This window comes from Lissotriton helveticus, chromosome 10 (genome assembly GCF_964261635.1).
Source record: "Lissotriton helveticus chromosome 10, aLisHel1.1, whole genome shotgun sequence".
Taxonomy (NCBI): Eukaryota; Metazoa; Chordata; class Amphibia; order Caudata; family Salamandridae; genus Lissotriton; species Lissotriton helveticus.
Genome location: NC_136071.1, coordinates 386,459,965 through 386,479,844, shown reverse-complemented (window position 1 = coordinate 386,479,844; position 19,880 = coordinate 386,459,965). Strand labels below are relative to the sequence as shown.

At 44.3% G+C, this 19,880-nt stretch overlaps 1 protein-coding gene across 5 annotated transcripts in view; it reads right to left on the bottom strand.

Moving 5' to 3' along the window:
- Nucleotides 1-19,880, bottom strand: part of LOC144784105 (uncharacterized) — a 248,791-nt gene that overhangs the window by 84,130 nt on the left and 144,781 nt on the right. For 2 of the 5 annotated variants that reach the window (XM_078662787.1, XM_078662788.1), the window contains exon 2: nucleotides 1,785-9,143. The exons of 2 other annotated variants lie outside the window; for them this stretch is intronic. In XM_078662787.1, coding sequence (XP_078518913.1) covers nucleotides 2,761-8,439 — 5,679 coding nt within the window. In that variant the 5' untranslated portion in view covers nucleotides 8,440-9,143 and the 3' untranslated portion in view covers nucleotides 1,785-2,760. Of the gene's footprint in view, nucleotides 1-1,784; nucleotides 9,144-19,880 lie in introns of those variants that run through there. One more of the 5 variants, XR_013601616.1, reaches the window with a different exon arrangement.

The following is a 19,880-nucleotide window of genomic DNA, read 5'->3' as shown; positions in this document are numbered from 1 at the left end:
TGTAGTAGACAGCTCTCCAATAGGCTATTCCCCATAACAAGCCATGAACCAGTACCTGTTACACTCATTCACTTGCAATGCAAGTACTCTCCGACAATTGCACATATGGGGTTTAGATACAATGGGCGATATATTCCTGTCAAGTTGGTTTCTAGAGTGCATGGCTTTCACACAAGAAACCCCAGAGTGAAAAATACAAACATTATTTCTACTTGCACCACAGTGAAATGGTTGTTGACAAACTGTAGGAGGGGTATACCCCTCCATCCAAGCTGAAACCCCCATGCCGAACCTCAAGGCGAGAGCACAGTGGTAGATGGTTCTGGGAAGGGACCTTTCAGACTGAGTGGGTCTAATACCGTAGCCAGATTGAAGAACTGTCACCCAATGGCAGACTGCGACTTATTCATTTTAAATACATCCAGCACGATTATCGCTCCCCGAACACCATATTTCTAAACAAACTTAAAGAGCACTTCCGCTGCGCTAGATGCAGAATCCTATATGTGGATTTCTTACCCCTAGTGTGGTGGTGCCAGAATACTACCAATAAGTGGTTGTGGTACTGTCGACTATGATAGACGATGTGGTAGAGTTAGCCCCAATAATGGCATTACTGGGATATACCAAAAATTTTCTGAGCTCTGTGAGGCGGTAAGCTTGCTGGCACTCCTGCTGATGAAGAGACTGGAATCCTGTGTGTGGAGAGAAGACCGCAGACCCAGAGTACAAGACTGATTGCAAAGACATTGTGTACTGTAATGATCAATTTGAACTCTATAATACTATGATGGCACAGACCCAGTGACCTAAGAATATATGCGCGGCCACTGGAATGAAGCAGCATGGAAGGGACAAATTATGCGGCAGGGTGGAGTAAATTATGTGGCGAGAAAAGGCAAACTATGCGGCGAATTGCAGCACATTCTGTGTGATAGCAGTACTTCATTATTTTAAATTGTTTACATTTGTTACACTACTGTCTGTGCCCCTTCTCGTTAGTACCAGTTTAACACCCACTATTAGCAATAAGCAACAGAAAGGAGGCCAGTCGACATTTACAAAGGGCCTTCTACTGCGCGGCAACAGGTGTTGCTGCATTTTTAGTAACATTTGAACCATTTGGGAATTTGAGCTAGAAACATTTGTGTTGAAATCTACAGATTATGGGGCAAATGCGGAAAATCTATAATTGTGCGAAAAACACCACATCCGCACAATCACATAATTCCAGTAGCCCTCTGCAGGCCGTCCTCCTAAATCAAGACACTTTGGATCCCGAAATGGAATGAGTGAGAAGGTCTGGTGCAAATAAAGATATATCTGTATGGGGGGGACATACTGCAGCAGTGGAAAATGGATTTCAATGGCCCATAGGAGATACTATGGAAATTTTTGCCCTGTGCCGGGGTGGGAGTGTGGTTTGCACTGGGTCAGATCAGGGGGACAGCTGTATCACATGATCCCTATGTGTTGGATGATTATGCTGATGTTATGTATGGAGTGGTGTACCTCAGATATCACTGGCATGTGTTTCAATAAATAGCACTATTTTTAAAGTATTAGTAATTTGTTCGGCAAATTTCCCATTTGGAGTGGGTTGTAGTCTAACCTACTTCATGAATATTAATTAATGAGTTAGGTCGCAAATTGCAACACAATCTGACTGAAGGCATCACAGTGATCGAGGCTTGATAAGATCAGAAGACCAGCACTGCCCATATGATCACCTTTAAATAAAGTAAACCTGTTTATGCAGCAAGTTTTTCTTAAAGGAAACAGTATTGTGTTTAAAAAGAAAAGTTTACTTTTTTAAGGAAAAGTGGAATAATGCAGTTGAAAGAAAATGAGGAAAGTTTGTAGTGAAAGCAAGTATGAATAAAACAAGGTGGAGAATGGTTAGAATACAACAGATTTAAATGAAGCACATTCATATTTGCAGTTCTCAAAAAAAGCATGCAAATTATATTGAAGATATACAACTATCATAGGTGCAGCTAGTAAGTAACCACACTCTAAATAATTACATAAAGTAGGTAGCTGAGGTATAAGGTGTATACAAGCGCCTGTGGGTTGCTCAGATGAAGTGTTGGTTCTGCCACCCACTGGACAGGGAGGATGGCAAACTAGTTGAATGAAATGAAGATTTGCTTTCCCACAATCTTTCTGACTTTCTTTTTCTTGCACCGTTTTGCTCCCAAATTCAATGTAATCCTTTCATGTCCATCTTTTTCTCACTCTCTACCTCTGTATTTTCTTTCTCACTCAATTAACAATGAGCTTATTCTCCTCCAAGTTTCGATTGTTTACATTGACACAATCTGGAGCTCTGCCTAATCTTCTTTTCAATTTCTAACACCCTTTAGCTCTCATTAAGACAACCCCCAAAAATTGCCGTAAACTGTATATTCAATGAATGCAACGTTTTACAGTCTGTGCAGACTCATATCAGTGACTCTTGAAAGATGCGTTTATTACAGGAATTGTTCCGGGAGCAAGTGTCTTCTTGGATCAGTGACCGCAGGAAGTACTTTTAAGCAGGGGATCAGATTAGGTTTGCAGAATGTAGGTTATTCTATGACGTGGTGTGTTCACATGTCACTGTGGGATTCAGAGTTGAAAATGATCATAGCAATGAAGATTTCTTTGTCTGTATAAACATTTATGGTACTGGTTTCATAAAGGGTTGACAAAAGGAAATAAAACTACTTCAAACTGAGCCCTTTTGGAATTGACTGAGTTGTTTGGAGACTCCACTTGTTAAGTTAGTTGGGGGGGGGGTGGGTTGGGACATCCTATACTGTCATCTGCAGGGGCACTAGCTTCCTCATGCACTTGGGGTCCCATTGCTGGATGGATTCTCCAGCGTAAAAGGAGTACAGCATTCTGATCGAGTCCATCCCTGTTCTGCGTGATAGTGACCGGTGTGACAGCATTAGCCATGGCAGCAACAGGACTAGTTGCAGCAGTTGTGGTTGTAGCAGGATTGCCAGAAGTAGTCTTTCCTTCGTTGAGGGTTCTATCATCAAGCTCAACAGCAGGTGCAGACACAGCAGAGGTCAGTAAAGCTGGCTTTGTTACAGTATGACTACTTGCTACAGATGTGGATGTTGCAGATGTAATTGAAAAGGTGGTGGTGGAAGGTGTGGTCAAAGTAGACTGACAGACAGTTGTCTTTCCCTCAATGAGCAAGGTAGCATCACACTGCATTGCAGCAGGCCTGGTTGCTTCTGACATAGTTGCTGTAGGCATATCTTCACAAAGCAAGTCCCTGGGTGAGGCTACATTGGGAATCAAATCGTTAAGCCCTAATGAAGTAGTCCTCATCATATTAGGTTTGATTAAATCAGGTTTGGAGACAGCAGGCATGACTACAGCATGCTTTCCTTGAATGAGCATGTTCTCACCAATTTCTTCTAGTGCAAGCTTCACTGAAGTAGGTTTAGTCACTGTGGGTATGGTCATAGTAGAATTGGTTGCTTTACATGTGGTAAGATCATGGTCTGCCATAGGTTTCTCTGTAGTGGGACTTCTTTCAATCTGTGCGCTATCAGCCAACTCCATTGAAAGAGGCTTGTTAGCAGGACTTACCGTCACTTCAGATGGGGTTGAATGAGTCTTGGCTGTAGTTGACATAGTTACAGCTGGTGTTATTATAGGACATGTGGTCACAGCAGGTTCATCTGTTCCAGACCTTCCAACTATGAAGGTGGGATCAGCAAGCACTTTCAAAACAGTCTTGGCTGAAGCAGGCATGGAGGAAGCAGCTGTGTTTGCAACAAGCTTGGGGCTATCAGGATTAGTTGCTGGAAACTGTATCATGGAAGCTATACCTGGAGTAGGTTGAGATGAAGATGTTATGGTCTCAGCAGGTTTCCTTCTTTCAGGCTCAGTTGGAGCATACATTTCTTCAATGTGCAGGGTACCAGAAAGCTGTTTTTCAGCAATCTTCGTCTCAGTAAGTATGTTTGCTTTAATCATTGCCTCTAAAAGTGGGTCGGCATGCTTGACCATAATAGGCACAGTATCATTAAGCTCTGTTACAAAAGGCATGCTTACAACAGAGTTGGTCTCTGCAGGCATGTCCACACTGTGCCTGTCGGCAGGCTTGGATGTTGGGCATATTGTATCATTGAGCTCCGTCAGAGAATCTTTGTTTGCAGCATAAAGAGTTTCAGAAGAGGTGGCTGTTGCAGATATGGTATCTGCAGGGATGGTTACATAATGTGGTGTCACAGAAGGCATGTTTGCAGCAGGAATGACTGCAGCAGGCACATTCGTAGCAGGGGAATCAGCATAAAGGTGCACACCATGTTTCGCCACATTGGGGCTGGCACGATTAGTCTCGGTCCTAGCAGGTGTGTATACTATAGGCTTGTTAGCATCGAGGGTAGTGACAGGTGGTGCAATCCCAGCAGGGGTTACCAGGCTCCTGATTTTGTCAGTACAAACATTTCTGTGCATTTCATTTTCAAACCTTGTGCTAAATGTCTGATCACACTTCGGACATGGTTTAAGTTTTTTCGCTGTGTGCCATATGGTCCGGTGCCTACCCAACATAGCCTTATACCTGAAGCCCATTGAACAGTCGACACACCAATAGGATCCTTCGGTTAAGGAAGATTCACATAATGGTGGCAGGGCTTCTTGGTGGTGAATTCCAGAGATATTAGGATTGTAGCAGACTGCCGAAGCATCCGGCATGGCAACAGATAGTGTAGGAACCATGAGAACAAAACCATCGACAGGAGAGCTCGCTACAGCAACCGTGCCTGAAGAAGACCAGGTTGAAGCAGGCTGGGCTGCAGCAGGCATGCCCGCATTGAGAACAGAATCAGCAAACTGTGTCACAGAAGGCATGGTAACAGTAGATGTGGTCGGAGCAGGCAATGTAATTGAGGGGGTAATTACAGAAGCAGGGTCAAGACAAAGCCTTTCCATGTGAGTTTTGCAATGCTCATCAAAGTCAAGCTTTGTAAGAAAGGACTTCTCACAGCATTCATATGGCTTCTGCAATGAAGTACTAGGACAACACCTCAGATGTTCAATAAACAAAGCCTCACACTTGAAGTCCAGCATGCAGAGATCACAACAAAAGGATCTTTCAGCAGATTCAAACCTGCAAAGACCAGATGGGGTTTCTTCTTGTTTACACCCATTGTCGTTACAACCATTGGCGACATGGGTCTTCAGGTGATCCACGAGAATGCTCATTTGGTGAAAACTATCTCCACATGTAGCACAAGTAACAGCAGCGGGTATAACTGCAGAATGAATTGCAGTTGAATCGGCTACTGCAGAAGGGGATTTGACTTCAGATTTTGGCACAACAACCACGCCTGCTGGTGGTGCAGTGTTAACAGACTCTGTGACAGCAGGTAAAACTGAAGAATGAGTTGTCACTGCAGGTAATGTTGAAGCAGGCATATCAACAACAAGATCATCAGGTCTGTGGGTTCTGCTATGTTTTTCAAAGTCAAACTTTGAATGAAATGTCTCAACACAGTGCAAACATAGCTGTGGGCTCTTGGTCTCATGCCAAATCTTCTGATGTTCACTGAAGGTGGGCTTATCTTTCCAGCCCATCCCACAGTCAGCACACCAGAAGGACATCTCTGAAGTGGAAACCACACATGGCTGTGAAGGAGTTTCCTGGTTTGGTTTCACAGATGCATTAGGGGTGCAGATGACAGAGGTGGTGTTTGGGATGGTATGAGGGGGAGTAGCAACAGTCTCAGGCGTTGCAAGAACTGGAAATTCTGGTTCAGAATGGGTCTTGAAGGTCTTGTCAGAAACAGGTGTTACCACAGAATGTTTCCTCAAGTATGACTTTCTTGCAGTCCGCTTGGCAACAGAAACTAGATTCATAGCAGAAGAAATAGAATCTGCAAACTTGTTAACCCGAGTCATCCCCATATTATGTGTAACACCATTTGATATGGATGCAGCCAGTGTTGCTGCATCAGGCATTTCTCCAGTTTGGTCATTTTGATTGGCAGGTAAGGAATGCTCTACACTTGTAGTTTGTTCCACACCAGGTTGCTTTTCTTGGCCTAAACTATTTATGTTTTTGTGGCCATTTGGATATGTCCCCAGCTGAGGTATTGCAACTTTAGATATGGCTGCATCTGGTTTTCCAAGCCAAAGTATTGTCACTTGATGTGTAACTATAGTCGGTACAGAGGCAGTCAGAATGGTTATAGTAGGCATCTGTCCAGTCTTCTCACTCTGATGGACTGCCAAGGGATTCTTTAAGCTGGAAGTCTGGTCCAATCTCAGGTGCTCTGTTTCGTCTAGATCTCTTTTGCTTGCTGTACAATTGTTAGACTTCTCTTTTGACTGGACCATGTGGTGAGAAGATAGTTTAGTCATTGGATTTAAGCCTTTGCCATCATCTGAGCAGGAGAATGGTATTTTCCTACAAGGGATTTTCTCATGGCTAGACAGCTGGGGCTTAGATTTGAAACTTTTCCCGCAAACTAAGCACACAAATGGCTTGTTCAAGGAGTGCGTTTTTTCGTGCCTGTAAAGGTAACGCTTATGAGTAAAGCTTTTCCCACATTCTGCACAAGAACACACATTCTGTCCATTGTGGATTTTGAGATGGTTGTGGAGTTCCATCTCTGAAATGAAGCTTTCCCCACACTCCGCACACTGGTGGGACAGCACTAGAGTGTGCAATCTCAGGTGAACTTTCAGAGCCTTTTTCAGAGCAAAGGTCTTCTTGCACTCTGTGCAAGAAAATCTACTGCCACCAGTATGGCTTTTCCTGTGACTTCTAAGAGTTTCCTTAAACCAATATTTCTTCCCGCAATCTGAACATGAAAATTGCTTCTCTTCCATGTGCATGGCCTGGTGACGTGTTAACTGATGACTGTATGCAAAGGTTCTTTCACACTTAAGGCACTTGAAAGCCTTCACTGCTGAATGGATTTTACGGTGCACGCTGAATGAACTATAATAGGCAAACCTTTTCTCACAATGGTCACACTGGTAAGGCTTCTCTCCTGTGTGGGTTCTCTTGTGGTCCTGAAGTAAACCCCGCCATCTATAGGTTTTCCCACAATCTGCACACTTGTAAGGCATCTCTCCTGTGTGGATGCGCTTGTGCTTGGTCTGGGAAGACATGGAAGTAAATGTTTTCCCACAGTCATTACATTTGTAAGGACCGTGAGATTTGTTTCTATTTCTAGTATGAGTAGGGAGGTGTCTCCACAAGTCTCTTTTGCTTTTGAAGCACTTTGTACATTGGATGCAACTATAGTCGTTCTCCTTTGTGTGGAACCGCTCGTGCACCAATCGTTTGATATCATGATTGAAGTGCATCCCACAAGTTGTACACTTAAACGATTTATCTCCTTCAATAGTGATATTAGAAGTGGTCTTAGGAAATGTTTCTTCCCCCAAGTGCCCCCCCTGCTCCAGAATCTCTGCTCTTAAGTGGTTGCTGATTTCCATGTGAATTTTCAGTGCAGAATCACTTTCAAAGAGTCTCCAACAACAACGACACTCATATGCCTTCTGACCAGTGTGTCGTAGCTCATGTTGCCAAAGAGAGTCTTTCCTTTTGAACCCCTCCCCACATTCTTCACAACTGTGCCATTGTTCTCCTGTGTGAACCTGCCCATGTGCTTGCAAGTTGTTCTCGCTTTTGAAGGTTTGTCCACAGGTCATGCATTTAAATGGCTTCTCAGCCTGAGCGCTGCACTGGTGGATGATGAGACTAGCCTCTCTCTGGAAAGTCCTTTTGCATTCAGCGCAAGAAAAGATGTCTTGAACAAGCCCTTTTAGCACTTTCTGCCCTTCAGCATGTTGCTTCAAATGCTTCTGCAGTAACCTTTCACAGTTGAAAACCTTCCAGCACTCCCTGCAGCTGAAGATTTTCTCTGTAGAGTGAATCCTCTCATGAACCTTTAGATTTTTGAAATACTTGAATGTTTGATTACAAATGTTACATGTGAAAGGGACATTCTCTTTCTTGTGCCAAGATGCTTTCCGGTGAATTTTTTGATGCAACTTTAATCTCTCTTCACTTGCAAAGCATTTACCACACTCACTACAGACATGAGACTTCTCAATGCTATGGGTACACCTCAAAGAATGTAGGCGAAACTTCGTCTTGAAATAATATTGTTTGCCACATTCCTGACAGGTGAACCTTGGTGGAGCATGGATTTTACTATGTGCAAGGAGGCAGCCATATTGTTTGAAATCCGCTCCACACACTTTACATTCAAAAGGTCTCTCAGTGGAGTGGATTCTAACGTGTTTCAACAGCACAGACTTGAATTTGAAACTTTTCCCACATTCTTCACAGGTATGTAAAGTTTTCTTTTTTTTCGGTTTCTCTTTTTTTGAACAGCTTGTTTTTGGTTCTTTTTTGCAGGCAACTGATGATCCTGTTTTAGCCAATAGTTTCTTAAAGCTTCTAAGTTTCATTGCAAGTGTGCAAGAGTCTTTTAGGCTCCCAACAGTTTTCTTTTTCAGAGGTGGCTCTATTTGGTATTGTGGCAGAATGTGGCAGTTAAGTTTGCGTTAACAATTCTCTGCTGTACACTAGTGTTTATTCATGCTATCAGTCTAAATCTGTGAGGGACATGCATCACATTTCCAAAATGCAAGGGTTTCAGTGGGTTTTTCAAGTTGTTTTAGGCAGGGAATGGATGAGTGGAAAATACTCCCCTCATTAATTTTCTATTGTGTAAAGTTTTTCATTACTTTTTAAAAGCACTTCTCCGATACAGTTGATATACTTGCCACTTCCTGTGTAGGGTGTTTTTACTCTAAATGTTCTTAGTTCAGTTGCACAGGGGATGGAAGAGCTCTCTGAATTTCCTGGAAGACTTTTCTGTAGTACTATGTTAGGTTCATATGTTTTCTCTTGCCCATGTGCAGGGTTTTCTCACACCATACTGAAGAATGTTCTCAACTCCCTGTATGTTCTTCCCGCTGTGGAAAGTTTACATGTTCCTGACAGGTACTATGAAGCTTTCTCTGCATTCACTGTCTTCATTTGGAGGCTATCTGTTCTGTAAATGTTTGACACAGAGAAAGATCGTGCTTCTTCCGGCTGAATGGCTTTTAAGTAAACATTGTCTGGACATTCTTCTTGATCAATTCTTCAGACAATGGGTCAGGCTTATCTGCAGAAATAAAGATCCTAAGTTACTTGAGTAGGAAATTTACATTTAATAACAACACTTTGTCATTTACACAGAGCCACAAGCAGAGGATGGTATTAGCGGGAAGGAAATGCTATTTTTGTACAATAGAGATCACTAATGTGGGTCAACTCTTTTCTGCATAAGTTGTTTAATATAAATGCAGCAGCAACAGATAATGTATTAAAGTTATTTTTTTCGTACAAAAGCACAGAGGTCACTGGATTTATTGGACTTTTGATATAAATACAGAATTCTCAGATTTACTAGGCTTCCGTTAGGTCTCTTCTACAGCGTAAAGATAATAATTGAAAATACTGACATAAATAAAGATTTGAAGCACTGTGGAACGAGCCTTGTGGTACATAGCCAAAAATAATAAATTACTAAGACAATTTATTAGTGTTGTGTACTTAGCAAAAGGTAGATTGTTCTTGAAAGCACACCCTGGCATGCTAACAAGTCATTTTGTGTGGAGGCTAAGAAAAACACAACACTGTGCAGAGTAATGGAGGTTACTATTTATTTTTAAAAAGTGAACGCTGAAATATGGTTATGTTGTCACTGAAATTGCCACCAAACTATAACGTTTTAAACATACACAATCAATTTTAGTGGCAACATAATGTTTTACACCCACAGAACCAATGAAATTCACCAGTTCTAGTTCACTCTGGTAACCTTATTCCGTGCCCTAAGGTAACTATAACTTGTGCCCCCAACATGTATAATTTTCTCATCAATATTTTAATAGCACATTTTGCAATGATATTATTAATGCCGTCATAAAAGATGTCATGATTGATGTATTATGTGGGGTATTAGCAGTGCATGACAAGGGCTTGAGTTATAGTTACAGTAGGACAACTACCACTGCATCGCTGCTAATGGTGGCAGCCAATCAGATCTCTTCAAGAGATCTATTGTATCCGCAAATCCTTCGCGGCATGTAATATAATTGCCCAAAAAACACTGAATGGATTAACCAGAAATCACAAAAAGCACTTTTTCTGGACCAAGATCTAGCTTTCTTCCAAATTTGCTGTAAATTAGTGGCTTAGGCTGTAGCGGTCTCAAAGGTTCCTAAGGGAAAATTAATGGGAAAAAAGTGTTTTGAGACCACTCCCCCTTTTTTTCTCAGCCCCCCCCTTTGACGGATGTCCTCCAAAACTTTCCATTTAGGAGCGGAGGAAAACATATATATTTTTTAAGGTGGTCAAGCTCCGCCTGCGGAGCGAAACGCGTCAGGGAGGGCACTCGCTCTTGCACTTTAACGAAAATAAATATGGATTGCTGGCACTGGAATTCGTGATGTGGCTTCATTGGTGTTTGTTACTCGACTAAACACCTGGTACCGGAGTGGAGGTCTACGCCTGGTGTAACCGCTACCTTTGGCGGTCAGGTTTCTGCGTTTAATTTTTTAAGGTTAATGAAGCTTCGTCAAACAGCACCTAAAAAAATAAGCAAACAAAAAAATGCATTTCCTATGGAAGCATGATCCCAAATACAACTACCCAGTGGTGACCCTCAATAGTTAACACATATGTCAATTATTTGGGATCAACAGTGACCGCCACAGGGGAGTGATCCAATAGTATTCTTGGCAGGTGCAGTATCTTTATGGTCCAGGCCACTACACCACATTCCTAGTGTCAATCCAGAAATCAATCCTTAATGAGGATTCATGTACAGTGGAGTAAAAAGTAAACTGTTGAGCTGTATGTATGCATATATATATATATGTGTATATATATATATATATATATATATATATATATATATATATATATATTTATTTATTTTAGGGTATTTGGCGTATGTTGCAGTTACCCCCCTACTTTTTGCCCCCTCTTTTGTTAAGCTCCTAGATGCTGATTTTCGACCCAACAGTGCACTAAGGCCTGCTAACCAGACCTCAGTGCCTGTGCTCCTTCCCTAAAACAAGGTAAAGTCTAATTGTGCTACAATTGGCTAAGGATTTTAGCACCCCTGTAAGTCCCTACTGCAGGTACCAGGGTAAGGGTGCTAAAGAGGGTCCCCAAGGACTGCAGCATATCCAATGCCACCCTAAGGGACCCACATACAAATTCCACACAGACTGCCAGTGAAGGCTGCGTGACATGATGCAAACCATGAGTGAAAAAGCAACCTGACGCACTCCTGTGTGTCATGCTAAAGTCACTGCATCTAATATACGCAAACAGCCCTACAGCAGGCCTTGAGCCCTAAGAGGTGGATTATATTTTATGTGAGGACAAATCTGCATCAGCAGATATGCCTCTGATGCCTAGTTCTATAACTAGATAAATCAAGACGGCAGATAAGCCATCTTAAGGTAAGTACTGGGCATTGGTTAAAACTAGTTCTCCAGCTACATAATGGCTTTCGTGAAACATATGTTGTTTGGTATCAAACACCTCTTTTTAATAACCCCACACTAATTACAGAGAGTGATTTATTAAAACATGCCCCCAGAGGGTACCTTAGAGGTACCCTCTGAAACCTACCAGCCCTCTTGCGTGCTGGATGACTGATCTAGTCAAACCTGCCATCACAGACGAGTTTCTGACCCCCTAAGAGGTGAAAGCCCCACTCTGAAGACAGAAACAATGCCTGCTCTGGGGAGAGCCTGGTAAATTAGCATTCCAAGGCAGGGAGCTTCAAAGAGCCCACTGCCTTTGGAATGCAAATCTGGCTTCCCTCAGAGGTGAGGGGCTGCCAAAACCCCTTGTTCATGGCTCATTTGCACAAGGACCGGCGGGAAATTAGCTATGCAGGAGGCGTGTTGCACTGCCAGACTGGACACACCTCTAGGGTGACCAAGCTTGAAGTGAACACCACTGTTAGAATTCCACCATCTTGTGTGTGGTGGAATTAGAAATTCTGGGACAGGGTGATGCCCACTCCCCAAAGGTAGTGGTCATCTAGGGGGTGTAGTGACTCTAGGGGTAAGTAGCTATTGGTTACTACCCCTCATTCCCATTAATGCCCCTAAATTTAGTATTTAGATGACTCCCAGATACTGCTGCCCCGAGAACTGAGGAGCACGACTGATTTGGTGCCAATCCTGCCGGCCTGCCTGCTGCACCGCCCCCTCATGGATCAACCGTTTCATCCTGTTGCTGTGCATACATCAAGAAACCCGGAGGGCTGCCAGAGCTTTGCAAATTGCCAAGGAACTCCCTTGGAGTAGAGAAGCAAGATCTGGTATATCCCGACCTGCTACCTAAAGGGACTACTGATGCAACCGCCACCCATGAAGAGGTAGAAGTGCTCCTACAGGTCAGATCCACACTCCCACGAAGAGTGGGGATGCTAGGACCAATCAGAGCCACACAGTATAAATCCCTGGGGTCCTGGACCCCTTGCAGCAGCCAAGGCTTGTTGATACCCAGCCGGAAACCAACGCAGAGGAACACGACTTCCATGTCGAAGGACTTCAGGAACAGTAAGACCCACATTGAGAGTGGTCCGGCTATCCTGTTTGCCCCTCTGCATCAGAACCAAAGACAAATAGTGAGTCTGCAACAGCCGCCACCGACGCCTCAACACACATGATGGTCGGTGGAGGAGAGTAGGATCTGCTGTTTATGGTTACCCCCACTTTTTGCTTGATGCAATGCTGTTTTTGACTAGTCTGGCTTGGATCCAGTCAATCAGGACCCCAGTCTATCTGCTGTCTCCTTAAAGTGTTATGACATGTACTTAGGTACACCCCAGAATGGATACTGGGGTACCCTTGTCAGTCCCTAGTATATGATACCCATGTACCCAGGGCATAGGTATCCCAGAGGTCTCCCATGGGCTGAAGCATGTATTATGCCACCATGAGAGACCATTCAAAATGGAACTATAGGCCTGCCATTGTAGTCTGTGTAAGTTGGTGCTTTAACCACTTACGAAAGATATAGGCTTATTATATCTAAGGGTCACTGCACTTAAAACCAATAAGTCACCCCATAGCAGGCCTTAACAATCCTGAAGGTAGGGTGCTTGGCTCTAAGTGAGAGGGCGCCTCTGCATGAGCAGAACACCCCTGCAGACTACGAAGGTCATTCTCCCAGGCTGTCAGTGAATCAGCCATATACAATATAGAGGGGCACCATGTAATTACGCAATGACCATCTCCAAAACCGCTGAAACGAATCCCATCATGTTTGGTATCAAACATGTTGGAATCATACCCGTATGATTCCAAGCACCAGAAGAGCCCTCAGTTAGGCTCTGGTTGCTCCCAGTACCACCCTTCTTGCTCCGGACAGCACAAAATTGTTGCTACCCACCAGAGACACATTTCTGCCCTACTGCTGCAGGGGAAGGCAGAACAATAGATATCCTGTCACAGGGAGGTGTGACCACCTCCCAGACAGTATTTAGTGTATTAGGGCTGGATCAGTGCTTAATTTGAGCCAGTGGTTTTGGGCACTTACTTGCCAGCACCGAGGCTTTGACAGTGTGCCACAAGGTAGTTGTGTCTGCCAAATGTAGGCACAATCACAACAATATCTATGTATTAATTCAAATTACATTTCCAATGATTAGTATTTGCCTCCCAAGCCATTCTTATACCTTTGGAGCCCTGGTATGGCATGAATTGTGGCACTTTTAACAGCGTGATGATTAGTAGTATGTTGGTGCTGTCATTGGCAGCGCTGCCAGAGGCAATGGTTGGTGCAAGCTGCAGTGTCCTATTGTCGAGAACCCCAGCACTAATCTTTTTACAAATTAAGCACTGGGCTGGATGGGTGCGCTTGCCAGCGCCAGAAAGTCTGCATGAAGGGCACATTTGGTGTCCCTGTGCATAGTACAATTGCAAACCAGTCCTGGGAGCCGGTGGCTCTTGTTCTGGCGTGAAGCTGGACAAAGGACATGGGAGTAACCTCCCCACGTCCAGACCCTCCCCTGTACTAGGAGGGTCCCCTGAAACTTCCCAATCCTTTCCCTAGGGTACTCAAGGGCTTACCTGGTTGTAGGTCCGTAGATTCGACATGGGATAAGATTCAGATAGAAAACCACTGCACTTATACCGCCTGGGCACTCTGGACTTCGATGGACTTTGTTTGGGCTGGACTTCGTCTCCCTCTCAGTCTGCTGCATCGTCTGTACCTGTGCATCATACAGGAACCTTCCAAGGCCTGTGTAGCATCAAGGATCACCAAAGTAATCTCCCTTGGAGTGAAGGAGTCACTCCCCTGCATTCGCAGGCACCGCAACACTCCTGACAGGTCTGCTGATCCTGAGCTCCTCCATTGGTTTCGACAGCGGTTTCAGACACCACTTCATCCCTATACACCCGGCTTCCCAGGGCTAGGTAACATGGGTACCTTGGTATCCATGGGTGTGTGGCTCTCCAGCCTTCTGTCTTACGTGGGATTTCTTCAGGGTCCTTAAACTTTAAAACTTCAACCGAGACTTTCACGTAGAGTTGTACAGTGCCGGCGGTCGTGTTTTCACACTGCACGCGTCCTCTGTGGGGTCCCTATCTACTCACCTTGGATGGTTCCTTGGGGTCCCAACGTTTCTACAACCTCTCGACATTGTCCTGACTCAAGTTGTGGTTCTTATAGCACTTTATTAGTATATGGTTTGGTCCCCCCCTTGGGTCCCACTGTGTATTAGTGCTATTCACTATGATTGTTTTGCTATAATATTGTGTGCTTTGTATACATCTCCGTGTAGGAGATACTGTAACGTACTAGAGTGTATTAGATAATAAATACATATTTTATAAACACTTTGTGTTTTTCATTTCATCTTTCCAATAGGATTGTGTTCTGGTGAAACAAGCTGTTTTACACTTCTTCAAGACAAAGTCTGAAGGCTGCTCTCCACAGCTACCACTTGGAGACCTTTCTATGGTTGTCTAAGAGCAGTAAAACATCATAAGGGTTGTTTGGACTGGTGCAAGGTGACCACTTTAATTAGTGGACAGCATTTCCTTTGGTTTTTCTTTGTTTGCCATAAGTTGGCAGGGTATGCTCAGACGTTAGTCCCTTGCTCACTTTGCCACTGGATTCAAGCAAGCCGGGCTGAAGACGGCTGAAATGCCAGAAACCGGTCCTCGGTAGCTTGTTTCCGGTCCAGGGAAGGCATGGCTTGGCAGTTCGGGCTGGACTGTTCCCATGAGGCACAGGGTCAGACTGATTTGCATATGGCCATGTCTGAACTGGGGCGGCTGAGTGAGCTAAAGAACGGTGATGGATTAAACCCAGATCAGTTGACTGGGGGGGAGTGTTTGTATTGTCAACGCTCCGTCCATCATCCCCTTTGGTTTTTCTTTGTTCGCCCTAAGTTGGCAGGGTATGCTCAGACGTGAGTCCCTTGCTCACTTTGCCACTGGATTCAAGCAAGCCTGGCTGAAGATGGCTGTAATGCCAGAAACCGGTCCTGGGAAGCTTGATTCCGGTCCAGGGAAGACATGGCTTAGCAGTTCGGGCTGGACTGTTCCCATGACGCACAGGGTCAGACTGATTTGCATATGGCCATGTCTGAACTGGGGTGGTGGAGTGAGCTAAAGAACGGTGATGGATTAAACCCAGAACAGATGACTGGGGGTGAGTGTTTGTATTGTCAACGCTCTGTCCATCATACCCTTTGGTTTTTCTTTGTTCGCCCTAAGTTGGCAGGGTATGCTCAGACGTGAGTCCCTTGCTCACTTTGCCACTGGATTCAAGCAAGCCTGGCTGAAGATGGCTGTAATGCCAGAAACCGGTCCTGGGAAGCTTGATTCCGGTCCAGGGAAGACATGGCTTAGCAGTTCGGGCTGGACTGTTCCCATGACGCACAGGGTCAGACTGATTTGCATATGGCCATGTCTGAACTGGGGTGGTGGAGTGAGCTAAAGAACGGTGATGGATTAAACCCAGAACAGATGACTGGGGGTGAGTGTTTGTATTGTCAACGCTCCGTCCATCATCCCCTTTGGTTTTTCTTACATCTGATACCATGTATTGTTACCAATATTATGGTCATCATTTTTTGCACCAAGGAAGTACCCCACGTAATGTTTTCACATAACATCAACCGGAACATTGCCCAACACCACCAAATTGCAGTTCCCAATCGTTTGCACAAAAGTTTGCTTATTTTTCTGGGTTTACGCATCAGACTCATGCTCGTATTATTATAAGCTTGCATCTACACCTGCAATAACAAATATACTTACTAACACGAAACAGATATACTCTGCATCCTTTATTTCACAACTGTCTGAACAGTGTTTTGACTTATGAAAAGACACTGTAGACATAAAATAAGCTAGGGGGACTAAAGAATGGCAGGTTCTACATAATGGTTCTGGTGCTGACCTTTTACATAGTTAGGTGCTAAATAAATTTCGTATAGCTTTCTCCAAAAACTAGCCTTATTTATTATGCATGAGGATTCTTAGCATCACAGCAGGATTACCATCTTCTTCATAATAACTCTGTACAAGGGTCACCATGATGGTCATCCTTGGCCGACATGTCCACAGTACTATGACACTGTCTAGGTAGAACCCCTGAGGTTACCTTTTGGGCATATAAGTACCACATCTTCGCTGGGCAAGCCAGAGGATAAAACTTCCATGCTGATAGAAGACGCTGAAGTCCCTGCACGCAGACACTCTAGCACGCAGCGGTCTGACATCCCTTGCGGGGTGTCCAACTCGAGACCAAGATAGGCTCCTTCATTCTCTCACATCAGATAATGGGGTTGGCTCTTTTCTAGGGGGATTGTTGGCTCTCCACCTACATACAGGCTAGGTACACTTAGGTACATCTAGTTAGGGTGGCATCATGGGAGTACGCATGATTACTGCCATGTATCCATATGCACCATGGTAGAATTCTACCTTTTATTTACCCAGTTGGTGCTTGTAATCGTATAGATCTGTCTTTGTCTAATGGTTGTTGCAGCACACCTATTTTATACAAGAATGACGCGGTTTCAATAAATAATTATTGAAAACGTCTGCACCGTTTATTCTATGTATCTCTCTGAGACAAAGTGAGCACGATTGACTGAGCGAAAAGTACTGTACTGTTTCCACGATCCCAGAGAGGTCAGGGTTGTCATGTTCGATATGCCAGAAATTATTTGCTCTGTGGTATGGGGAGCTCATAGTGGCACTGGGAGCTATCTGGTCTACACACTAACATATCCTTTGGGGGAATCTGGAATCAGTCTGGACACCAATCCTCCAAGTTATGTTGTCTAAACGCGCAGATCCTATATAGATTTGTAGGACACTGCATAACTGCCTTAATCAGGCAGTTTGGAAACTGCACAGGACCGTATGACGCGAAGCAAGCAAAATTACACTTGGAAGCCAAGAAAGCAGTCCGAGGGCACTCAAAGGATAGGGGGTGTCCAGCACAGGAACCCTCTCAGGAAACGGCTGATACTGATGTGAAAACATGTCTTGTTCACATTCAAAAGAGTCTAGAAGCCAAAGTTAATCCAAAGATGATAAAATTGATACTGTGACAGATTGAGTGGATAAACTAACAGCCACAATCGCTTAGCATAACAAACACATCACAAATGCAGAGGACCGACTCTCCAGCCTAGAGGACGACACATCTGGACATAACGTTAAGTACTTTGATCGTGTCCAATAATTTTTCATTATTAGAACAAAAAACGAGGACTTGGAACCAAGGTTGCACTGCAATAACTTGCCCATACTGGGTTTGCCTGAATCGATGAAGACAGGTAATATTAGTCTACACTGATGTATATTGCGCATGCCTGCCCTGAGAAGGAATTGCCAGTGCACTTGGTGCAACAGTGAAAGAAGCATAGTTACCACTGACATAAAACAGCCAAGTCTTGAGCTGCTGTCTGAAACTAAAATGATCAGATTAATTTTGTTCCACAGCGCTGGTGCCAAAAAATGAAAGGAACTTCCGCCCAGTCTGCCCAGCTTAAAGCATGGAGTCCCTGCCAGATTCAGGTCTGCCGATCTTAATACCCTAGTAGGGAGGTAAGGGTGAAGCAAAAACAACAAGCTTGGCGCTCCCACCTGATTAAGAACTAGGTGAGCCACACATAGTGCCTTAAATTGAATGCGCTGCACCACAGGGAGCCCATTCAGGGCGCAGAGCTGATGTTATACTGAATGAGTTCCTGGCATATGGCCTGGTCTTTTTTGGGATTTAACTTCAAGCAGCTGCAATGCATCCATTTTGGCACAGCAGATATACAGTTCCCAGAAATAACAGGACCGTTCTGCTCCCTTGCTGATAGTGATATAATCAAGTGGGGTGTCACTCACATATGATGCCAAAGACAACCTAAAGAATTTCACATTTTCTGCTAGTGACCAAATGTAAATGTTAAACAGTTTTATACTTAAAGCTGAATATTGAGGCACCCCGAACTCCAGCTGGCACTTAGTGAGTAAATACTAAAGATATAACCTGAACTCATGAACCTAAGATAAAAACCTCCCTCTTCCACCCAAAGGTCCTAGATCACCTTAAAAATGCGGTCTCTGTCTATGAGCCGGCCTAGAACCATTCTGACAGGGGTCTACCAGTAGGCACTTCATCATTTGGCTATTCACGTGTTTCTCCACCACTTTTGCCATAAAAGAGATCTGTCGGGCTACATGGAAGTCCTCCCAAAATAGCTGCTGGGAGCTGACAGTTTTTCAACACTGTTCGAGGTGGAGAGAGCCCACTTCTCACTTGGCCCAAGAGCATCATCTGGGAAACTCTGGGTCCAATTATTGCCAGACTGATCAATTATTGTGACTGGGATGAAGCCCTTCGTCTGGCCGGCAAAAAGCAGAAATTAACTCACGAAGGCTCCACCCTCTCGATTTATCCTGGACTTTACTCTGGAGGTACAAGAGGACTGCAGAGAGTGCCTCCCCATCAAATGTAAGCTAAGCCAGGCTGGCATGAAGTATGCAATGCTATATCGTACACGTCCCATAGTCCAAAACACAAAAAGCATATCTGTATCACCACAGGAACCTGTGCGCTTGTGAAAAAGCTCAAGGATTCGGGATCAACTATGCCCGTGGATTACAGACACCAGAGGCGCATGCCAGCAACATAGAATGAGAGACTGCTTGAAAGTGGAGTGCCCCAGTCAGTTACCTGATACTGGACTTTGATGAGACACTATAAAACTGAGATATGCCTGGACCAGGCGGACCTTGTTGCGCATTGGAAGGGTCCCAGGCTCTCCTTCCAGACCGCTGCATAGACGAGACCAATTGATACGATCTCCGACCCCTCTTGTTGAATGTGCTAGTTGTTGAATAATCCTAGCAGAGTGCATCAAGTGCTGGCGTACCCAACTCGTCACTAAATTGATATTTACCTACTTCAAGAGACACATTAGGGCACAGACAAAATCCCTTCCTTGTCATCTAAAGGGAGTGGTCACTGCTCATTCTACAACTACGCCTCATATGCCCACTACTGTATAAACTATTATATGAGGAAAATGACCCGCAGGGGAGATATGACATCCTACAGGCCAAGTGATGGGGGCAAACATCTCACGCTTCTAAACTCCTATCACCCCAACACACATGATCCAGACTTCATATGGTGTATGTGGTACAAATGCACTACACTCATGCCACATGCCATACTTTGGGGAGGTGGTATTAACCTAGTGTTGAATAGTCAGCTTGACTGTTCCAACCCGACGGCACACACCCACCATGCAGCTGCCACTGCCCTATCCAATATCATGGACATTTAGGAGTTACACGAT